Below are 19,845 nucleotides of genomic sequence, written 5' to 3'. Positions count from 1 at the left end.
AGCATGGGGCTCCCGCTGACTGTACTGGGGTTCAGTGCAAACGAAAGGACTTCCCCACACTAACTGCTGGTAGGATTGGGGCCTGATTTTGTATAGATATTTTACTCAAATGTCAAACAGGAACAAGAAAAGTTATATCTTAAATATCCAAGTGTCCACTACTTGTTGCCTTGAGTAGTACTACTGTTCCTAAGATACCGCAGTTTTCTGGTTTTTCATCTCTTCTACATTTTAATTAAAAGTGTAAAATACTTATGCATTGTGGATGCTTGACATTATTACATCATTGTCTTGTGACTGTTGCTTTTTCTATGTATGATAGCTCAATTTTAGACTTGAAAATACTGCTGAAGAGCTGATGTTCATATGAGTTACTTAGCTAAACTTTTGTATTTTTAATACTGCTGTTTTGACTGTAATTTTTGTTATTGAAATTGTCACTCCCTAAGTTAATATCTTTTATGTACTTGCTCCAGGTGGATTGTCTTTCTAGCTGACATTTAATATGTGTAATTGAAGCTGGTAATAAAAGAGCTATTTTTATAGACAAAACCTGTCTTAGATTTCAGTCATATTGTCCACACAAGGATTTATAGAAATATACAATGTTAACAGACATTAATTTATGATAACAATCTGCATGCTGAGATACTATTGGCTCATTATCCCTTTCATCTGCTGAATTAGTCAATAGTTTAATTTAATGCAGTGCCAAATTGGGAAGGAGCAGGTTAGACCATGTGTACCAGGCCTATTTGTAAATCCTCACTCTTTTGATAATGATTTTTGTTAGTATTCTCCCTTACTGACTTCTCTGGTCTTTTCAATACAATTACCACATGGAACTGCCACTTCTAGCAGAGAATACTTCCTGCTAATGGGAAGCAAAGTTATTCATTCTTCTACCTCTCAGCAGAGAGACTCTTCTTCAAACTTAAGCATGCATAAGGAATTTGGACATGTAAAAGGGACTATGAAAAGGAACTCGTTTACTTCATATTTCCAGTGTAATCAGGTTTTTTAACATGCTTCTTCCATGTTGTGACTTCAGACACAAAGATTATACCAGAAAAAGAAACTGACCATTCTAGTTTCATTGTCCAAGCTGAATGAAATACAAAAGTAATTACTATAAATACTAAAAAATAAATCAGGCCTAAATTATTTTAGTTTTAACAAGCTTGAGGTAATATGTAAGTATTCATTTAATATTTAATCCCAGTGTCACAGACTTGTTTCACCTTAGTCTTTTGCCCACCATGCTCATTCTGTACCCTGAGATTACATGTTGCACATCCAAGGGAAGATACGGTTTCTCTGCTTTTGAGCCAAGATAAGAAAACACAGAGTCTTATATGCTTTCCTTTCACAGTGAGAATCCAACAGCCTGCAGCTAAGCAGTTACCAATATAGTTCTTACAATATTGCTATAGTAGTAAAGGGTCAAATTCTGTGGGGGGGGGGGAGTGAGCACTGCCACGCTGTTGATCCCAGCGGGGATAGAGTGCTCAGCACCTTCCATGATTGGGCCCAAAGTTAATTTAAGAGGCATTTCAGGAATGAGACACTTAGAAGGGATTAAACTGGGATATGACGTTTCTGCCTATCTAAATGAAATTTTCAGTTAAAGAAAAAGCAATATCAGGAAATCAAATACTATTTTTATCTTGGTATGTGCGTGGGATCTGATTCTGAAGTCCTTTTCATGTGGAGCGCCCACGCAGAATGGCTGTAAAATATGGTCTTGAAGGACTCCAGATACTTTATTTCAGGCTGTCCAATGAGGCATGATGTTTTTCCCCACATATCAGATAGGCGACTCATTTTCCTTAGCTTGTAGATCTTAAATATAAGCCAGTCAGGCTTTATCATGGCTGACACAACTCTGATTTGTATAGCATCTTTTACCTGAACGCAATACACAAGTTCCAGAGGGGTAGCCATGTTAATCTGTTTTTAGCAAAACAGCGAGAGTCCTGTGGCACCTTAAAGACTAACAAATTTATTTGGGCATAAGGTTTCATGTGCAGAAACTCACTTTGTCGGATGCAATCCAGATTGAAGTGGGTTTCTGCCCATGAAATCTTATGCCCAAATAAATTTGTTAGTCTTTAAGGTGCCACAGGACTCTCGCTGTTTCAATACACAAGGTATATTTTTCTATAATAAAAAGTAAATTTCTCTAACTTGTTTTCACTCAACCCTCCAACAAAGCATTTAACACTCTACAGTTAAATATATAATTACTCTGAAATAATTGTCTACCTCATTCCTTGATTTCTCTATTCCTGTTCAGAAGCTGGTTGAACAGGAAATTATCTATGTACATTTAGTTTAGTCAACAGGCTGCTTCTGTGTTGTCATGGTTCTGTATCATGAAGTTTAGTTGCTTCAGATCAAATGTATTTACCAATACTTAACTCTTCATACCTAAATAAGTAAGGCCCTCGTCCTGCAAATGCTTACACACATGGCTAACTTTACACATGTGGGTAGTCTCATTGAAGTCACAGGGACTACTTATGAACTTAAAGTTAAATGTTTGTAGGATTGGGACCTAAGTGGGCTACTCCCTTCCTTTCTACAACACGTTTTCTCCAGCCAGTACAAGTGGAGTGAAATATTCAGCAAAAATTTAAAAAAACTGAAAAGGATTATGAATATAGCAATTGATTATAAATCTAGGAAGTGTAGTCACCCAGGTGTGTGGGTATTTTTTAAACAATACCCACACTCACAATTCTGACCTGAAAACAAATAACTTAAACTCACTTACTTGCAAATGTGATTGAAATGAAATGTAACTTATTTATATGTTTACTACCTCTTGTATGAAACAGCAATAATTTTCAATTTAATCCTACTTACCTCATTCTTAGATATTATGTCCCCTGCTTATTTCTATCACTTGTTTTTCATAATTTTGAAAGCATCTGCTGCATTACTCCCAAAATATCCTCTCTTCATTTAGAAAATACAATGGCACTCTTTAGGGTGAAGTGGGCGAAGCGATAGTTTGAATCCATGTAAACATATTAAAAGATAATAGGAACTAAATGTACTAAATCAGCTCATGACGCAAGTTGGCCAGAAGATAATGACATATTTATTATAAGAATAACAGGTACGTGACCAATAAGGTTATAAATTTAACACTATGTTTGCACACTCTTAAATAATCCCTGGTGCAGTATTTTTAAAGCTTGTTTCACTTTTGTCTGGTAGAGAAATGAATACTCCTTCACATCCTCTTTTTCAAATGAAGTTGTAGGCTGTCGTAATTTAGAGTTCGTTCTTGGGTGTTCTATGTATGTTAACTGTTACAGCAATTAATTTCTCCTTGTTCTGTCTTCTGTAAGTGTTTTCTTAGTGTCACTGGCAGTAGTTGTTTGTAATTAACTACTCAGTTAAGTGAGGAAATTATAGTAATAGTGAAAATGAATTTTATTCTAAAGTAGACTCTTGCATCTCTTAAATTGCACTAATTCTAAAGCAAAGAATAGAAAAAGCAGTTCCTACACTTTCCCCGCAGCAGCTGATGGACTCATTAACACTTACATCAGAACAGCAAGTGTTAGTAACATCAGCAGTTATTTCAGGCAAAACACTGAGTTTTAGGGTTGGGTCTTGGCTGGTACAGAGAGAGAGAGGACTCATTTTTTAAAACGTCTTCAGTGTAAATATACATGTATTCTGTTAATGATTTGAGATCTTAAGCAGGTTTTCTCTCTCCAGAAAAAATAAAGCTTTACTCTTCCCTTTTAAAATATAGATTTCCCATAGCTGGGTTTGTGTTCTGTGTTTTTAATAATAGGAACTAATGTAAACTAACCATTTTCAGTACCTTCCATTAACAGAAATGGAAATAATTGTGACTTTTCCCCCCTTCTGTTTGTAGGCAAACGTGATAGTGTACAGTTGGGACAATGGAGTCCATGCTGAATAAATTGAAGAGTACCGTTACAAAGGTAACAGCTGATGTCACCAGTGCGGTAATGGGAAATCCTGTTACCAGGGAATTTGATGTTGGCCGACATATTGCCAGTGGTGGCAATGGACTTGCTTGGAAGATCTTTAATGGAACTAAAAAGTCAACAAAACAGGTGAGATTTCAAATGATGGACTGTGGTTATATTATGAGTATCCTAAATCTTAAAGAATGTTAATTATTGCATCGTTTGTTAGGAAAGGTTTAGAAGAACATTTAATTGGGTAAACTGATGCTAGTGCTACAACATGTGAAATCAAATGAAGACAGAAAAGGTATCTGAATGTTAATTGATTTAAGGTTCCCAGCTGCTTATTTAATCACAGCAGACTGTCACAATTTAGTCTCTGCTCAATAAATATGCAGAAATTGAGCAAGAAGAAATATTAGGTATGAGGTATGTTGACCAAAAAGATATGGAGAGGAGGCTGTTTCAGGTCAGTGCTGTTAACCCCTCATTCCCATAAACACTAAACTCACTACTGCCTTTTTTTTTTTTTTTTAATTGCGTATTTTACTCATTTAAAAAAAGTTAATATAAGTATTTTCTGGATACCTGTACTTAATTTTAGCTATATCAGTGATTTTTGTGAAATAATATATCTGAAATCTAGGGTATATTTTTCTCACAATATACCATTAGAGGAACAGCCACAGGTTTCCTTAAAAACATAGGCTTTATAGCATGATTTCTTTGTACAGTACAAGTGAGAAAAGTCTCTTCTCAGCCTGGGAAGTGCAGCAGAATTTGTAGCATGCAATAGAAGGGGTAATAAATCATGTCCTTTAGTTAAACTAGATGTTCAGTAGTGAGGTTGCTCTAGACAGTGGAATTACTAGCTACAAGAAAAGGAAGAAGAGGAAACAGACACCAGAGGACAACTTGAGAAAAGATGCTCCATCTATTATAGGAAATAAAAAAATATATAACAAAAACATGAGAAATGTTAGTAGAACTAGTTGAATAATACTTTGTGATATATCATTGATTGTCCCAGTGTCTGAATAACTTGTTAGACAAATATTTTTGTGGTATTCAACAAGTTATCTAGCTATTCAAGTAGCGTTCATAAATATATTATTAGATTTATACTTAGTCAAATATACAGAATTAATATTTTCCCTGTTAAACCATTTCTAGCAGATGGTTTAAAATATTAAACAAAGTTTTAATTGTCAATTTATAATTACAGTGCTTAATAAACAGGATAGTTGCTCTATTCCTTTAAATTGCAATGGGTGTAGCTGTGGGGGCATGGGCTATGGCAACAGGGGTATCTTTCTCTTGGTTAATAAGCTTAGTTCCCAGTTTAGAATGCATTGGGTAAACATTTCAAGTATTATTGGGTCTTCTGACAGGATTTGGCTCCAAACGTGGTAAAGCAAACCCTGACTAATGTTTCTGCAAACCGTTTTGTCACTGTTATGGCTAAAAAGTACATTGCCAGTTCCATGTTTCAAGGAGTCAGCATTTTATTACATGATGATTAGTTGTATTTGACTAGTATTTCACGTTTCTATGATTATCATTAGTCATATTTTGGCCAGTCATTATCTAGCATTCAGTCTGATGCTGCAGAACAAAACTAATCAGTTGTGGCAAGTACTTTGTGTGTGAAAGGGCTTTCAACAATTACTTAAATATAAGAATAATTTCTTGAAGGATGTTTTTTCCCAGATGTTCGTGAGGAGTTATACTCATTGGTACACTCCTTCGGAGCTTTGCTAAGATATAAGCATTGCAAAGTGCAAGATGCATTGTAGTTATTATATTGCATGGTATCTGTTCATTAGTGCTATTTTATTCCTTTGTTCTGCCAGCCCATCCTTGTGGCAGCTTGTGAGTGGCTGTCTGTCATCTGTGCCAATGATATCACTAACTTCCACAAAATGATACTTGAATGTCCTGTGTTTCAAATACTGCTCACAAAAAAAATTTGAGATATTTTTGAGATAAAATTTGAGATATTTATTTCCACCACAAATAGGTATTCAGTATTCAAATATAGACTCTTTGGCCATCTGTCAGATGGCCAAGTGATGAGGTCTTGGCTACAGATTCACTTTGCAGCAATACACATAGTTTAAAACCCTTTGCATGGAGTTCTGTGGCAGCACTCTGAGTTTTCTTCTGGGAGAGACAGAGCTGATTTTAAGTTTCTTGTTCCCTCGATAAGTGCAGGTGAGGTATATTGTAGAAGTGGGTGAGATAGGGTTATGCTTTGAACTGTATTGGCTTACCTCAGCTCTTAGTTTAAGTCAGTGGGAGTTTTTCACTCAACACTGAGCACTTTTAAAAATCTCATCACTGGTGTCTGGAAGGTGAGTTCTCTTAGAAGTGGTATTGTGGCACTCTAAGTGGAGGAAACTTGTTGCTGCCTTCCTGGATCTGCTGTCTGTCCTGGGTTACTAGGATGTTTGTATTTTAATATTTCAGTATCAGGTTTTTGCTTGCTTGCTGTCTGGTTTACACAAATAAATGTGTAATATAATATATGTATGCATGTGTGAATATTTGTGTGTATTATGAGTCTTCCTATATAGCTCTGTGTGTGTGTATGTATATGTATATACAGAAATAAAAAACAGGGATGGCCAAACTTACTGACCCCCCTCTCCGCTGGGCAGAATCCTCTAGCCCAGCGTTTCTCAGCCTTTTTGATACTAGGGACCATCTTGCTGTCCTCCGCTGCCTTCCTAAATTGAGTTGGGGGATCTCAGGGACCAGTGCCGGTCCACAGACCAGTCGTTGAGAAACGCTGCTGTAGCCCCACCACCCTGCTGCAAGGTAGAAGCTCCAAGCTCCCCACCCCAGTCTGTTAGGCGGAGAACGGGGGGGGAGGGGTGTGTGTGTGTGAGGAGGCATAGGGGACTCTGCGAGTCGCATTTTAACTGTAAAAAAGCATCTGATTCATGAGCAACGGTTTGGCCACCCCAATGCATAATTTAGAACCTAGCATTTTGTTTAGCCCATCTTGGGATCTACTCTATATTGCCTTGAACATCTTTTTCTATATATTTTTTTCTGGCCTAAGGAGGTGCTAGTCCCCTCCCCTCTTCTAAAAATGCAGTCAAGAAGGCACAGGGATAGGGGCATTTGAGAGAATTTTCTTACCAAACCACCTCCTCCATCTCAAATATGTAAGGAGACAATCATTTGTGGCACTGGAATCCCTGCTACACCTGGTTTCTGTTCCTGGCTCAGAGAATCAATTAACTCACACAATCTTGTTGGAATCAATGTTTTTTTACTAGTAAAGTCAGGAAGGAGGATTAGTTTCAAAATAATCATAACTGAATGAGGCTATTACTAAAACAACCTGGAGGAAAATGCAATTTTAAAAAGACTCTGACTTTAAAGGAAGACTTCTGAAAGAATGGGCATTCTCTTTTGGAAAAAGAACAGATAACTATTGAAATACTAACCTGTGTCTTAATTAAAGAAAATTCTCCATTTCAGGGACCAGAAAATCTTTGTAGTGCATCATGTAGTCATATGCTGGGTATGTGTTCAACTACTGATTGGAATGATTTGCCAAATTATATCTATTACACCCCCCAAAAAAACTACATTGATTATTAAAAAAATATTATTAAAGTTGCAAAGTCAAACACTTACAAATTAGGAAATGCCAGAATTAAGGTTGCCTGTGCAACTGAAATCTGGTCACGTTGTGCATCTGCATTGTAGTACATTCTTAATTACATAATGGCATACTATTTTTTCTCACAAGACCCCTGCCTTATTCAGTGCGTGGGATGAACAGTGCTAATTTAATAAGTAGATTATCAATATTTTTTTCTCCTTGTTGTTCAATGTGTGGCCCTAAGCCCCTTATTTACAGCATGCTATTCAAACCTTTCTCTGAAGACAGAATTATTAACTTCCTCATGGACATCTCTGGCACTCATCACTATAATAGCTGAGTGCTTCATAAATAGTAAAGAATTTATTTTTACAACACCCCTCTGAGATGAGGCTGTATAATTATTTCCATTTACAGATGGAGAACTGAGGCACAGTGAGATTAAGGTCAAAAGTATCCACTAATTTTGAGTGGCCAATTTGAGGCACGTAGGGTCTGATTTTTTCAGAATATTTAGCATTATATAGCACTTTATATGTTCAATGCACAGGCCCATCAACTTCAGTTGCTTCTAAGTCAGTGGTTCCCAACCCGTGGCCTGTAGGGTCTTTCAGTGTGGTCCGTGACTCCCCTCCCTCTGGCTGCAAAAGAGAGCCGCTGCCTAGGGACCCAGGTGGAGCACACAGTTTCCCTGCTGCATCCAGGAAGATGGGAGATCTTCCTCGATGAACTAATTCCCTCTGGCTGCAGTTGGGGGGGAGGGGACGGGCACTGCTGGCAGAGACTAGTGGCCCTTCAGGATTGTAAAAATCATATTTGTGGCCTTTGAGCCAAAAAGGTTGGGAACCACTGCTCTAAATGGTCAAATCTTCTGCCAATTAGGTTCCAGGGTGTCAACTTAAACTTTGAGAAATAAACAATTAGTGCCCACCTGTGAAAAGTTTTTGGTTTAAGTGACCTGCATAGCAACACATAGGAACTCTGTGGCAAAGTCAGGGATAGAATCACATTCTTTAGGGCAGCTTTCAACTGCCCTAACAGTGAAACCATCCTTTCTCTTTCTGCAGTCCCTTGTATCATTCACTGTACACCTTCCAGCCACAACAAATGACGCAAGACTCTTTCACTTCACAGCCCTGATTCATTCCTGGAGCAGGTCCATCCTGTTCACTGAATGAGGCAGGAGTCCTGTGGGAGAAAAAAATAACATGAGATCATGTAATTAAAGACTATCATGCATATGCGCACAAGGAGCGGGGGGAATTAGATAGCACTTGATATTCGCAGGCAATCTTAATTCTGGCATTTCCTAATTTTTGAATGCTTGACTTTGCAATATTAATTTAATGTTTTGTGTATAATTTCCAAGGGTTTTTTTTTTTTTTTTTTTTTAAATACCAAAAACTGAAAGAGCAAATTCATATTGACAATTGGGGTCATCAGCAGAGTTGTGGCCTTTAGCTCCACCACACTGACCTCTGCCACTTAAGCAAATGGAGTGATTGATAGCAATTGTAGGTGGTCATCCTCTGTGTGGATGAGCTCCTAGAGGAGGATGGGACACTTTGCCTTTGGGTTTCACAGGTATAAGGGAATGGTGAGACTTAAGTTCCATTCCAGGATTTGCAGGAGGGGTGTGTGCTCCAGTGGACACAGATTCTTCTGCCCATTCCCCTCAGGTATGACCTCTTCTGCCCCATCCTTTCCAACATGTCCATGTCCCAGTCCTGTCTCTTCCCTAATCCAGGTTCCTCTTCCCTGTCTCTTTCTCTTCATAGGGCCAGTCTCACTTTCCACAGGCTTCTGATCCTCACCCCAGTCGTCTTGCCCTATCGATCTCTGATGTCACCCCTCTGGACTCCTTCTCCCAGTTCCAGTCTCTTTGGCCACCCAGTCCTAATTTTTCCCCCCTCCCAGCTCTCCATGTGATCTGTCAGTCTCTCCAATCCTGGTCCCCGGTCAACTCCTCCCTCCCCAAGTTCCCTGTCCCCTCTGGCTTCCAGTCCTAGTTTTCCATCCCAGGCTGCTCTCAGCATCCATCCACGCACCCCTTTCTCCCAATCTACTTGCCCAGCCAGTTTGTCTCCTCAGTAGGGTTCTAGTCTCAATTCATGCTCCATCCTCTTGCTTTGTCCCAGTCTACTCCACAGGTCCTGCTCTTGTTATCTTTGCATCTGAATTGAGCCGCTTCCTCCTCCACACTGCCTGGGCCCAGCAAGGGCAGTTGTTGAGAGCACAGGAGAGACAATTCTGGTGCCTGTGCCTGGACCTGACCTTGGATCCAGCATGGCCTGCAGCAGCCCAGAGCTATAATTGCAGGGAGAATCAGGTGTTCTTATCCTGGTTATTTGGTGCATTTGGCACATAATCCTAAATTTCTTTTTTAGTATTTTCAGGCCACCTATGGGGTTTTACTAATATGTCTGTGCAAAGAGAAGACAGGTGTGCTCTAGAAGTTTGTGTTTCAGCAAAATATTTTTATCTAGTGTTTCCTCTTCTCTACTGGAATATCTGGTGAGCCTGACTTTGCTCGTATCATCGTGCCACTGCTTACACATTTTGTCTCCAAAAATCAATTTCCATTATGAAATTTAAAGAACTCTGGACAAAGAGTGCCTCATTTTGACTAATTAATAAAAACAAATTTAGCACTTTCATGTGCACCCGGTCATAAATAAGCAGTGTTCATGTGTAATCCGCAATTAATGTAATTATACACCACTCTGTGTAACAAAGGGGTTAGATTAGAATGAAAACATTAAAAGGAAATTTCCATGAAGTTCAGTTTTTTTCTCTTTTGTTTCATGAGTTTTTTCATGAATAGAAGAAACTGTTACAGGGCCAAACAATGATATGTTTCAGTTTTCTTTAGAAAGAACTATATACTGCATTTTCTTGTTTAATGGTAACAGTTTCCAGGAACTCATAATGGCAGAATGTTGAGATGAATTTACTGTGTATATCAAAGAATCATGCTGGATGGAGGAGGAAGATGTAAAGGTCTTTCTCATCTAAAATAATCGACGTGTGCTCTTTAGTCCAGTGCATTGCTTGAAAATTCATTAACTGAACTTTTACTTAGACATGGGAAGTCAGGGATTAAAGGCTCAGGGTTAATTATCCCCCCTCACCTCTTACTTGCTGAATACATCACAGCTGGAAGCAAGATCTAAGGCATATGATATCACAAGAAAAATTCCAGAGATAGTGTTCCCCTCTTTATTTTTGTTTAATGTAACATACCAAATTTAGGTAGTCCTCCCCCCAAATTAATTTTTAAGAGATATTTACTAAAACATTCTGAAATCAGTAGAACTTTCATTTTCTCCTCTGAGTAATTTAAAAAAAAAAAAGAAGTAAAATAAAACACTTTGGAAAATACCCTTTGGAGAAAGAATTTATGCTTTCCATCCTCTACAATATGCTGAACAAAAAATTCAAATGTCAATCAATCATAACAAAGCATATTTTCAAAATATTTAAATTACTAATACCTGAACTGACTTTGAGGTGCTGAGTATCCAAATCTCCCATTTATTTAAAATTGGGCCAGCTGCATTATTCATATATGCTGCTTACTCATTGCATAAGTAGTGTTGGTACCATTAACACAAGCTTGTGGTAATAGTCAATGCATTATTGTTTACAAAATATGTAGCAGTAGTGTATTGGCTCATGAAAAAATATATTCTTCGAGTGATTGCTAATGTCCATTCCACTATAGGTGAGTGCACGCCTCCGTGCACAGTTCCCAGAACTCTTTTTTCCCCTTAGCAGATCCCGTAGGACCGGCTCTGGTGTGACCTGGAATACTACGCACATGCCGCAGTATATGAGGCACTGCCGGCCCTATGCCCCCTCAGTTCCTTCTTTCCGCCCGTGACGGTTGCTGGAACAAGCCTTGCTCTCAGCAAGTTCTATTCCACTTCTTTGAACTGTTTGTTATTCTAAGTAGTTTAGTTAGTTTTAAGTAGTTGTTAAGTGTAGTTAGATAAGCAAGTCCCTGCAGGGACTTAGAGCGGCTGGGCTATGCCCCGGTCGCCGGGATTCAAGCCGTGTGCCTCCTGTGGGAAGTCCTTCCCACTCAGCGACCCCCCACGATCGGTTCCTTAAGTGCTTGGGGGAAGCGAACAGAAAAGATAAGTGCAAGATCTGCAGGGCTTTTAAACTGAGGACTGAGAAGGACCAAGAGATCCGGTTAAAAGCCCTGCTCACGGAGGCAGCGCTCCACCTGGCATCCGAGCTGGCCCACTCCACCTCGACACCGAGCATGACCTTGGTGTACAGTGCATCGCCAGCACTGGCCTCAACACGGCACCGAGCAACATCACGGGTGCCGAAGAGGAAGAAGCAGCGCACGGAGTGTGAACACTCACCTGCGCCGTCGGTATGGGCAGGGTCGAGTGCAAAGATGCGTCGAACCTGGCCCGTCAAGTCTTTTCCAGTGCCTGAATCTCCATGCAGGGAGCCTCCCCCAACTCCTGGGAGCGGGAGAGTGCCCCTACAGACACAGTCAACACCGGAGGCTTTTCAGGCGGCAAGAGCTTTGTTGGCCTTGCCTACGCCACCTCCCCCATACCCCTCCGCTGGGGGAGAAGGGGCAGGTTTCCCAGGGAAAACCCGTGTTGGGTCCCCCCGAAGGACGGTGGAGCTCCCTGGTCTGAGGAGGAAGATCTCCCGCCAGACAGCCACCAGGAGTAGAGCGAGGATGCTCCCCCAGCAGTCACTCCAGGTCGGCGTCGTCAAGCCGGCTTGCTTCCACTCAGGACTAGGAGTCTCCCTCTCGATGCCGACATCGGTCCCCAGCACCGGAGGCAGCGCATGCCAAAAGGCGGCACTGGTCGACGTCTGGCAGGCGGTGCTCGGTCAGCTCCCGCTCCAGATCCCCGGCACTGAGGAGTTCACCCGCACTGAGACGGTGCAGAACCCAGTCACCGTTGGAAGACCCGGCACCGAGGAGTTGGCCCGCAAGAGGACTCAGCACCGTGCAGGCCTCGACATGGAACTGGTCACCAGAGTCCAGCTCGGCACCGTGAAGTTCGGAGCGGCACTGGTTTCAGTCAGTGAAGGGCAAGCAGCACTGGAAGTCATTGGTACCAAGATGACGTTCTGGTACCTCGAGCTCTTCGAAGCGCACCTCTGCTAGTTGGCACGGCTCGCAGCAATGGAGGCGGTCCTCGTTGTCCTCCAGGTCAGAGACATCGAGAGGGCGATCCCCGGCACAGAAGGGCACCCGGGACCGAGGACATGCACGGCACTGCCAGTCCAGTGAATCGGGGTCTCTCGGGGGAACAGTCATCGGGAGAGCTGATGCTCCCACAAACCGTCATCCTGTGGCGCAGTCACCCCTGGGTTAGCCCCAGAGTCAATGGCCCCAACAATGGCCTTATTGGGTACCATGGGGTATCCAGATGGGGCCGGGGCCCCAATCCATCCTGTCATCGGGGGTGCAGTCTGTGCCTCTGGCACAGGAGGAAGGCCCATAGACACCACTCTTTGGACAAGGAGTCGGACCCCATGGAAGGACCCTCAACGGGGGAAACCCTTCGCCAGGAGGGGGCACAGGTACAGGACTCGCCTCGGTGGTCCTCTTCCTCCTCACCGGACAAGGCAGTCCCCCGGGACCACTCGGCGCCACTGGAGGATTTCAGGGTGCACCAGGAGCAGCTCAAGAGGGTGGCCTCCAACCTGGGGCTGGAGGTGAAGGAGTAAGAAGAGGCCGATGATAGCCTCTTCAACGTGCTGGCGGTGGCTGCCCCAGCGAGAGTGGCCCTACCAGTCCACGAAAGGGTCCTCAAAATTGTAAAGGCCCTGTGGCAAATCCTTTCCTCGGTCGCCCCTACGTCAAAGATGGCCAAGAAAAAGTATGTCCCAGCCGAAGGGTTCGAGTATCTGTTCTCTCACCTGGCCCCGGGGACCCTGATGGTAGTTGCAGCCAACCAGTGGGCCAGGCAAGGTCAGCTAGGTTCTACTTCCAAGAACAAAAACAACAAAAAGCTGGATTTGTTTGGGAGAAAGATTTATTCCACGGCAGCCCTGCAGTTCAGGATTGCCAACCATCAGGCCCTCCTGAGTAGATATAATTTTAACTTGTGGGACTCCCTCAGGCGATGCTGAGGCCCTGCCCCAGGACCAGGCCGCAGACTTTATCACCATCGTGGACGAAGGAATCATAGTGGCTAGGGCAGCGCTCCAGACATCCAGTGATGCTGCTGACTCAGCGGGGAGGGCCATTGCCTCCGCCATTTCCATGAGAAGGTGCTCGTGGCTGCAATCCTCAGGCCTGTCCCAGGATGTGCAGAAATCAATTCAGGACTTCCCCTTTGATGGGTCAGCCCTATTCTCCGACCAGACCAATGTGAAGCTGCACGGTCTGAAGGACTCCAGGGCCATGCTTCGCTCCCTGGGCCTGTACATGCCCCAGGCTTCCAGGCAGCAGTCAGCCCCAGGCGCAGCATCAACCAAGGCCTCTGCCCAGGCCTTTTCAACCCTACAGAAATAAGGACAGCAATAGGGGATTTAGAAGGAGGAATCAGCCCCCAGCAGCTGGTCCTGAGCCCCCCAGCAGGGGCCCCCCAGGGGGTCGGACAATCAGAGGAGGTAGTTTTGATGGTGCGCCCGAGGGTGACGTCCCTGCTGCTCTCCTGGATCCACCCCGCTCCTTCTAAACAGGTTAAGGCCCTTCTATACCGAATGGGCAAAGATCACGTTGGACCGTTGGGCCCTTGAGATAGTTTCAGGGGGCTATGCCCTACAGTTTACTTCTGCCCACCCCCCCAACAACCATCCCTCTCCGTCCCTCTTCAGGGACCCCTCTCACGCGCAACTCCTCTTGCAGGAAGTGGACACCCTGCTCAACATAGGAGCGGTGGAAATGGTCCCTCAGGACAGAAGGGGGAAGGGGTTCTATTCGAAGTACTTCCTCATCCCCAAGGCAAAGGGGGGTCTGATACCCATATTAGACCTGCATCGTCTAAACAAATATGTCAAACGACTCAGGTTTTGCATGGTCTCCCTAGACTCCATAATCCCTTCCCTGGATCCAGGAGACTGGTATGCCGCGCTTGACCTCAAAGACGCATACTTTCATGTGTCTATCCTCTCCAGCCACAGGCGTTTCCTCTGTTTCACGGTGGCTGGCTCCCACTACCAATTTACAGCCCTGCCCTTTGGCCTATCTTCGGTGGTATATGAGGCACTGCCGGCACCAAATGCATGGTCGTAGTGACTGCCCACCTGAGACGAAAGGGTGTGCAAGTCTTTCCTTACCTGGACAATTGGCTGATCAGGGGCAGGTCCAGGTCCCAAGTGCAGGAGAGCGTGACCCTCACTTGCTCCACGTGCAGCCGGCTGGGACTGCTCATAAACAAGGAAAAGTCCACACTAACCGCAGTGCAATGTATAGAATTCATTGGGGCCACCCTGGATGCCTCCCAGGCCAGAGCCTTCCTGCCTCAGCCACGTTTCGAGGCGATGGTCTCTATCATCTCCCAGCTGCACCGATGCCCCACGACAACAGCCAGGCACTGCCTACAGCTGTTAGGCCATATGGCGGCCTGCACGTATATCGAGAGACTAGCTCACCTGAGGCTCAGACCACTTCAGGCATGGTTGGCCTCAGTATATGTGCCAAGCAGACACCCATTGGACCAGGTGGTCACAGTTCCCCCGCGAGTCCTAGCCTCCCTAAACTGGTGGCAGACTCCCAGGGCAGTGATGAAAGGCGTTCTGTTCAGAGAACTGGTCCCGTCAGTCACCCTAATCTCCGACGCTTTGGATGTAGGATGGGGAGCCTACATCAGTGCCAACCTAGGATCTCAGGGGCTCTGGCCAGGGGAGGAGAGGTGCCTGCCCATCAGTGTGAAGGAGCTGAGAGCCATTCGCTTAGCGTGCAGGGTGTTCCTCCGATTCCTGACAGGCAGAGTGGTGCAGGTGCTGACGGACAACACCGCAGCCATGTTTTACATAAACAGGTGGGGGGAACATACTCCTCAGCCCTCTACCAGGAAGCTATCCGTCTGTGGGACTTCGCCGTGAGGCACGATTTCCACTTGACTACATCTCATCTCTCAGGAGTGAGGAACAACGAAGCGGATCGCCTCAGCAGGTCGTTTCTATCCCACCACGACTGGTCATTGCACCTGGAGGTCGTGACTACGATCTTCCAGAAGTGGGGTGTTCCCCAACTGGACCTATTCATGTCGGCCTGGAACATGAAGTGCCTGAGGTTCTGCTCGATCTGAGGTCACGAGACTGCATCGACTTCCGATGCGTTCCTCATTGACTGGACGGGGACTCTCATGTACGCGTTTCCGCCCATTCTGCTCCTGCCCAAGGTCCTGCTGAAAATAAAGAGGGATCGCTCTGGCCTGGCCGAGACAGCATGCTGCTGGACCTTTCAATCACCCCGCCCCTGGAGCTCCGAGGTGGCATGACCTTCTCTCCCAGGACCATGGTTGCCTGTTGTACCCGGACCTGGACTCCCTGTACCTCACGGCCTGGAGGCTCTGTGGCTGACTGAGGGAGAGAGAGTCTGCTTGGTGCAGGTCCCACAAGTCCTGCTTGGCAGCAGGAAACCTCCCTTACAGGTCGTGTATCGGGCTAAGTGGAAATGGTTTACCTCGTGGGTGGAGTCCCGGGGCATTCCGCCCAGCTTATCACCTGTAAAGGCGATCCTGGAGTATCTGCTTCAGCTAAAGCTGCAGGGTCTGGCGCTGGCCTCGTTGAAGGTTCACCTGGCGGCCATTTCGGCCTTCCATCAGCCGCTAGAGGGGAGATCCCTTTTCTCCCATCCCATTTCGGTCAGGTTCCTCAAGGGGGTGGAGAGGCTTTATCCGCAGCTTCGTGACCCGGGGCCTCCCTGGGATCTCAACCTGGTTCTCTCGAGACTCATGGGGGCCCCCCTTTGCTCCCATGGCTTCATGCCCTTTGCTCATGGTTTCATGGAAGGTAGCCTTCCTGGTGGCCATTATCTCAGCTAGGAGGGTCTCCGAGATTAGGCCTTGACCTCGGAGCCCCCTTATACAGTATTCTATAAGGATATGGTGCAGTTGAGGCCTCATCCAGCCTTCCTGCCCAAGGTGGTTTCCCAGTTTCATTGTAACCAAGATATTTTTCTCCCCGTGTTTTTTCCCAAACCGCACGGTTTGAAGGAGGAGAGGAGATGGCATTTGCTGGATGTGAGACGAGCCCTGGCCTTCTACATCAAGCGTACAAAGCCATTCTGTAATCAACGCAGCTTTTCATTGCAGTGGCTGACCGGATGAAAGGCTTACCTGTTTCCACCCAGCGCATCTCCTCGTGGATTACATCATGCATCAAGTTCTGCTACGAGCAGGCGAGGGTGCCGCTTCCGGGAACCATCACAGCGCACTCAACCAGAGCTCAAGCCTTGTCTACAGCCTTCCTGGAGAGAGTGCCCCTGCAGGACATCTGCAAAGCTGCCACCTGGTTGTCGGTGCATACCTTCACGTCCCACTGTGCCATCGTACAACAGACGAGAGAGGACATGGGATTTGACAGAGCTGTGCTGAGGGCAGCTCACCAGTAACTCCTAACCACCTCCAAAGGTTTTGCTTGTTAGTCACCTATAGTGGAATGGACATGAGCAAGCACTTGAAGAAAACAGGGTTACTTACCAGTAACTGATGTTCTTCGAGATATGTTGCTCGTGTCCATTCCACAACCCACCCCGCATCCACGCTGTCAGAGTTGGCAGAAAGAAGGGACTGAGGGGGCGTACGGCCAGCAGTGCCTCATATACTGCGGCATGTGCGCGGGACTCCAGGGGGCACCAGAGCCAGCCCTACGGGATCTACTAAGGGGAAAAACTTTCCAGGAACCGTGCACTCACCTATAGTGGAATGGACATGAGCAATACATCTCGAAGAACATCAGTTATTGGTAAGTAACCTAGTTTTCTTGAATTGATATAAAAAAACAAGTTGCTTGTAACTGGAAAAAAGTTAGTGTAGCATTTGGCTATGGATTTATAATTAACTGCTTTCTGCTTTGGTGAATCATGTTATATTAACTTTACTGTGTGGCTTTGGTAACACTGACTAAATTTTGTTGCTTGTTTTTAGGAAGTTGCTGTTTTTGTCTTTGATAAAAAGTTAATAGACAAGTATCAGAAATATGAAAAGGATCAGATTATTGATTCTTTAAAACGAGGAGTTCAACAGCTAACAAGGCTTCGACACCCTCGACTACTTACTGTCCAACATCCATTAGAAGAATCCAGGTAACTTTTTTAGTAAAAGAAGTATGATTTTTTTTGTTGGACATAAAGGTCTGGAGCATTTGGAAAAACTTGCAGAAATAACAACAAAAGATATGGACTTCGCAATTAGAGAAAATAAGAAAAGTAGGCCAAATTTTGGGTTCATTCATATGGACAGTGTCCCCACTAGGAAATATTTACAGTTTGACATGCTCTGTGAGGTTGAAAGTCCCAAAGCACTTTAAGCACATGATTTTCTGTTGAAATTTCTCAGTGTACAGAAATTCTTGCAACCACTCAAACTTGTCCCCCTGTTTGCAGTGTTTCCAAAATGTCTTTTTCTGATATTATTCACAGAGCTATTGACGGTACAGTATGTCACTGACTTCAACTTTTAAAATATTCATTAAATAAAACCTTGTTTTGCCCAATTTTACAGTCACTTGAAAGAGGGCTGAAGCCAGGGTAACTGCCAAAGCAAAGAGCTTTTCTTGGTTTTGGTTTACAGTAGAACCTCAGAGGTACCAACACGTCAGGAATGGAGGCTCTTCGTAACTCTGAAATGTTTGTAACTCTGAACAAAATGTTATGGTTGTTCTTTCAAAGGTTTACAACTGAACATTGACTTAATACAGCTTTGAAACTTTATCTTGCAGAAGAAAAATGTTGCCTTTAACCATCTTAATTTAAATGAAACAATCACAGAAAGTTTCCTTACCTTGTCAAATCTTTTTTTTAACTTTCCCTTTATTTTTTTTCATTAGTTTACATTTAACATGGTTCTGTACTATACAGTATTTGGTTTTTTTTGGTCTCTGCTTCCTGATCACATACTTCCAGTTCCAAATGAGGTATGTGGTTGACAGGTCAGTTCATAACTCAGGTTCGGCTGTAATTTTTTTTTTTGGCTTCTACTTTTTGAAAATTCATGAATAATAGTAGGCTTTTCCACCATCATTTCCCCAGTCCTTTTCCACTCCCTTTGCCTGAATTACTGCAGGCAACCTTGCCCATGATGGAAAAAGTTAAAATTATAGGGATGTGGCAGCTCCCTGATAGTTAAGGTTGAGAAAACTTTATGGTTTGAGGTCAGTTCTTCTCAGTGCTCTTGTATCTGCATAGCTACTCAGATTCCCTTGAAAGTTAGTGTGCCTCATTGGGGTGCTGGGGTAGGGATAATGATACAAGTTTAGGACCATTTCACCAAAATGTTCCTGAGAAGTAGCCTTCTGGGGGGGGAGGGGAAGGCTTATTTTGAGATTGACAGACTCTACCAAAAATTTTTTGCACACAGCTGTCGAAACAAACCACAGTTCTGACTGGGCCTCAGTAGATCTCAGATGCTGGACCTCAGCTCATGCCTGGCATCCACTACCTCTTTGGGGAAGCAGTATTGAAAATGTTGTTGGACAAAGTTAACCTGTACAGATAGGTTTGAGCCTAACACTCATGCACAAAGCTGATTATATTGTCTATGTGCAGGGTACCCAACTGGGTTGCTAGTCAGCCAGTTTTCACATGATCTGGATGGCTGAATGGGGCATGCTATGGCTATTGAATATGACCAACACCCAGGCATTTTAAGTTTGAAACTCACCCTTGGTAGAAATCTGAAAATGAAATATAGTCATGTTGCTACAATCTGCCTTTGTCAGAAAGTTCTTTTTTTATTTTGGGAAAATGTTAACAGCAGAAAATTCAGAAGGTGCTCAGATTATTTTTGAAAAGAAAATAAATTGTGCATGCATATGCTTTCTAGGAGAGGTAACTAGGGGGCAGAGGATTGGAGAAGGAATGGGGGAAAGGAAGTTGGGTTTGCAGCAAGGGGAGGAGGATAAATTGTGATGGATGGCAGGATGAGAGGGGTTGGGAGGTTCAGGTTGGGGGAGAGGATGGAGGTGGATCACTGGGAAGGGTGATATGGGGGGGGGGTATGTGCCAAGGTGAGTGGGGAGGACTACCGGTGAAGGGGGGACCTGTGAGCCCCACATCCTTCCATCCCATGTGTGTGCTTTGATCTGAAGGTAACACAAACCTAAATCTTTGAA

General features: G+C 44.1%; 1 protein-coding gene across 2 annotated transcripts in view; it reads left to right on the top strand.

The window, feature by feature from the left end:
- The window catches only part of SCYL2 (SCY1 like pseudokinase 2), a 55,551-nt gene that overhangs the window by 1,298 nt on the left and 34,408 nt on the right, over positions 1 to 19,845 (top strand). Inside the window, exons 2-3 of one of the 2 annotated variants that reach the window (XM_067559729.1) lie at positions 3,899 to 4,103; positions 17,661 to 17,818. In XM_067559729.1, coding sequence (XP_067415830.1) covers positions 3,927 to 4,103; positions 17,661 to 17,818 — 335 coding nt within the window. In that variant the 5' untranslated portion in view covers positions 3,899 to 3,926. Of the gene's footprint in view, positions 1 to 3,898; positions 4,104 to 17,660; positions 17,819 to 19,845 lie in introns of those variants that run through there. The other variant, XM_067559730.1, reaches the window with a different exon arrangement.

This window comes from Emydura macquarii, unplaced genomic scaffold, assembly GCF_026122565.2.
Source record: "Emydura macquarii macquarii isolate MOO-44397 ecotype Brisbane River unplaced genomic scaffold, CSIRO-AGI_Emac_v2 contig_2205, whole genome shotgun sequence".
Lineage (NCBI taxonomy): Eukaryota > Metazoa > Chordata > Testudines > Chelidae > Emydura > Emydura macquarii.
This window is presented reverse-complemented; position numbering and strand designations above follow the sequence as displayed.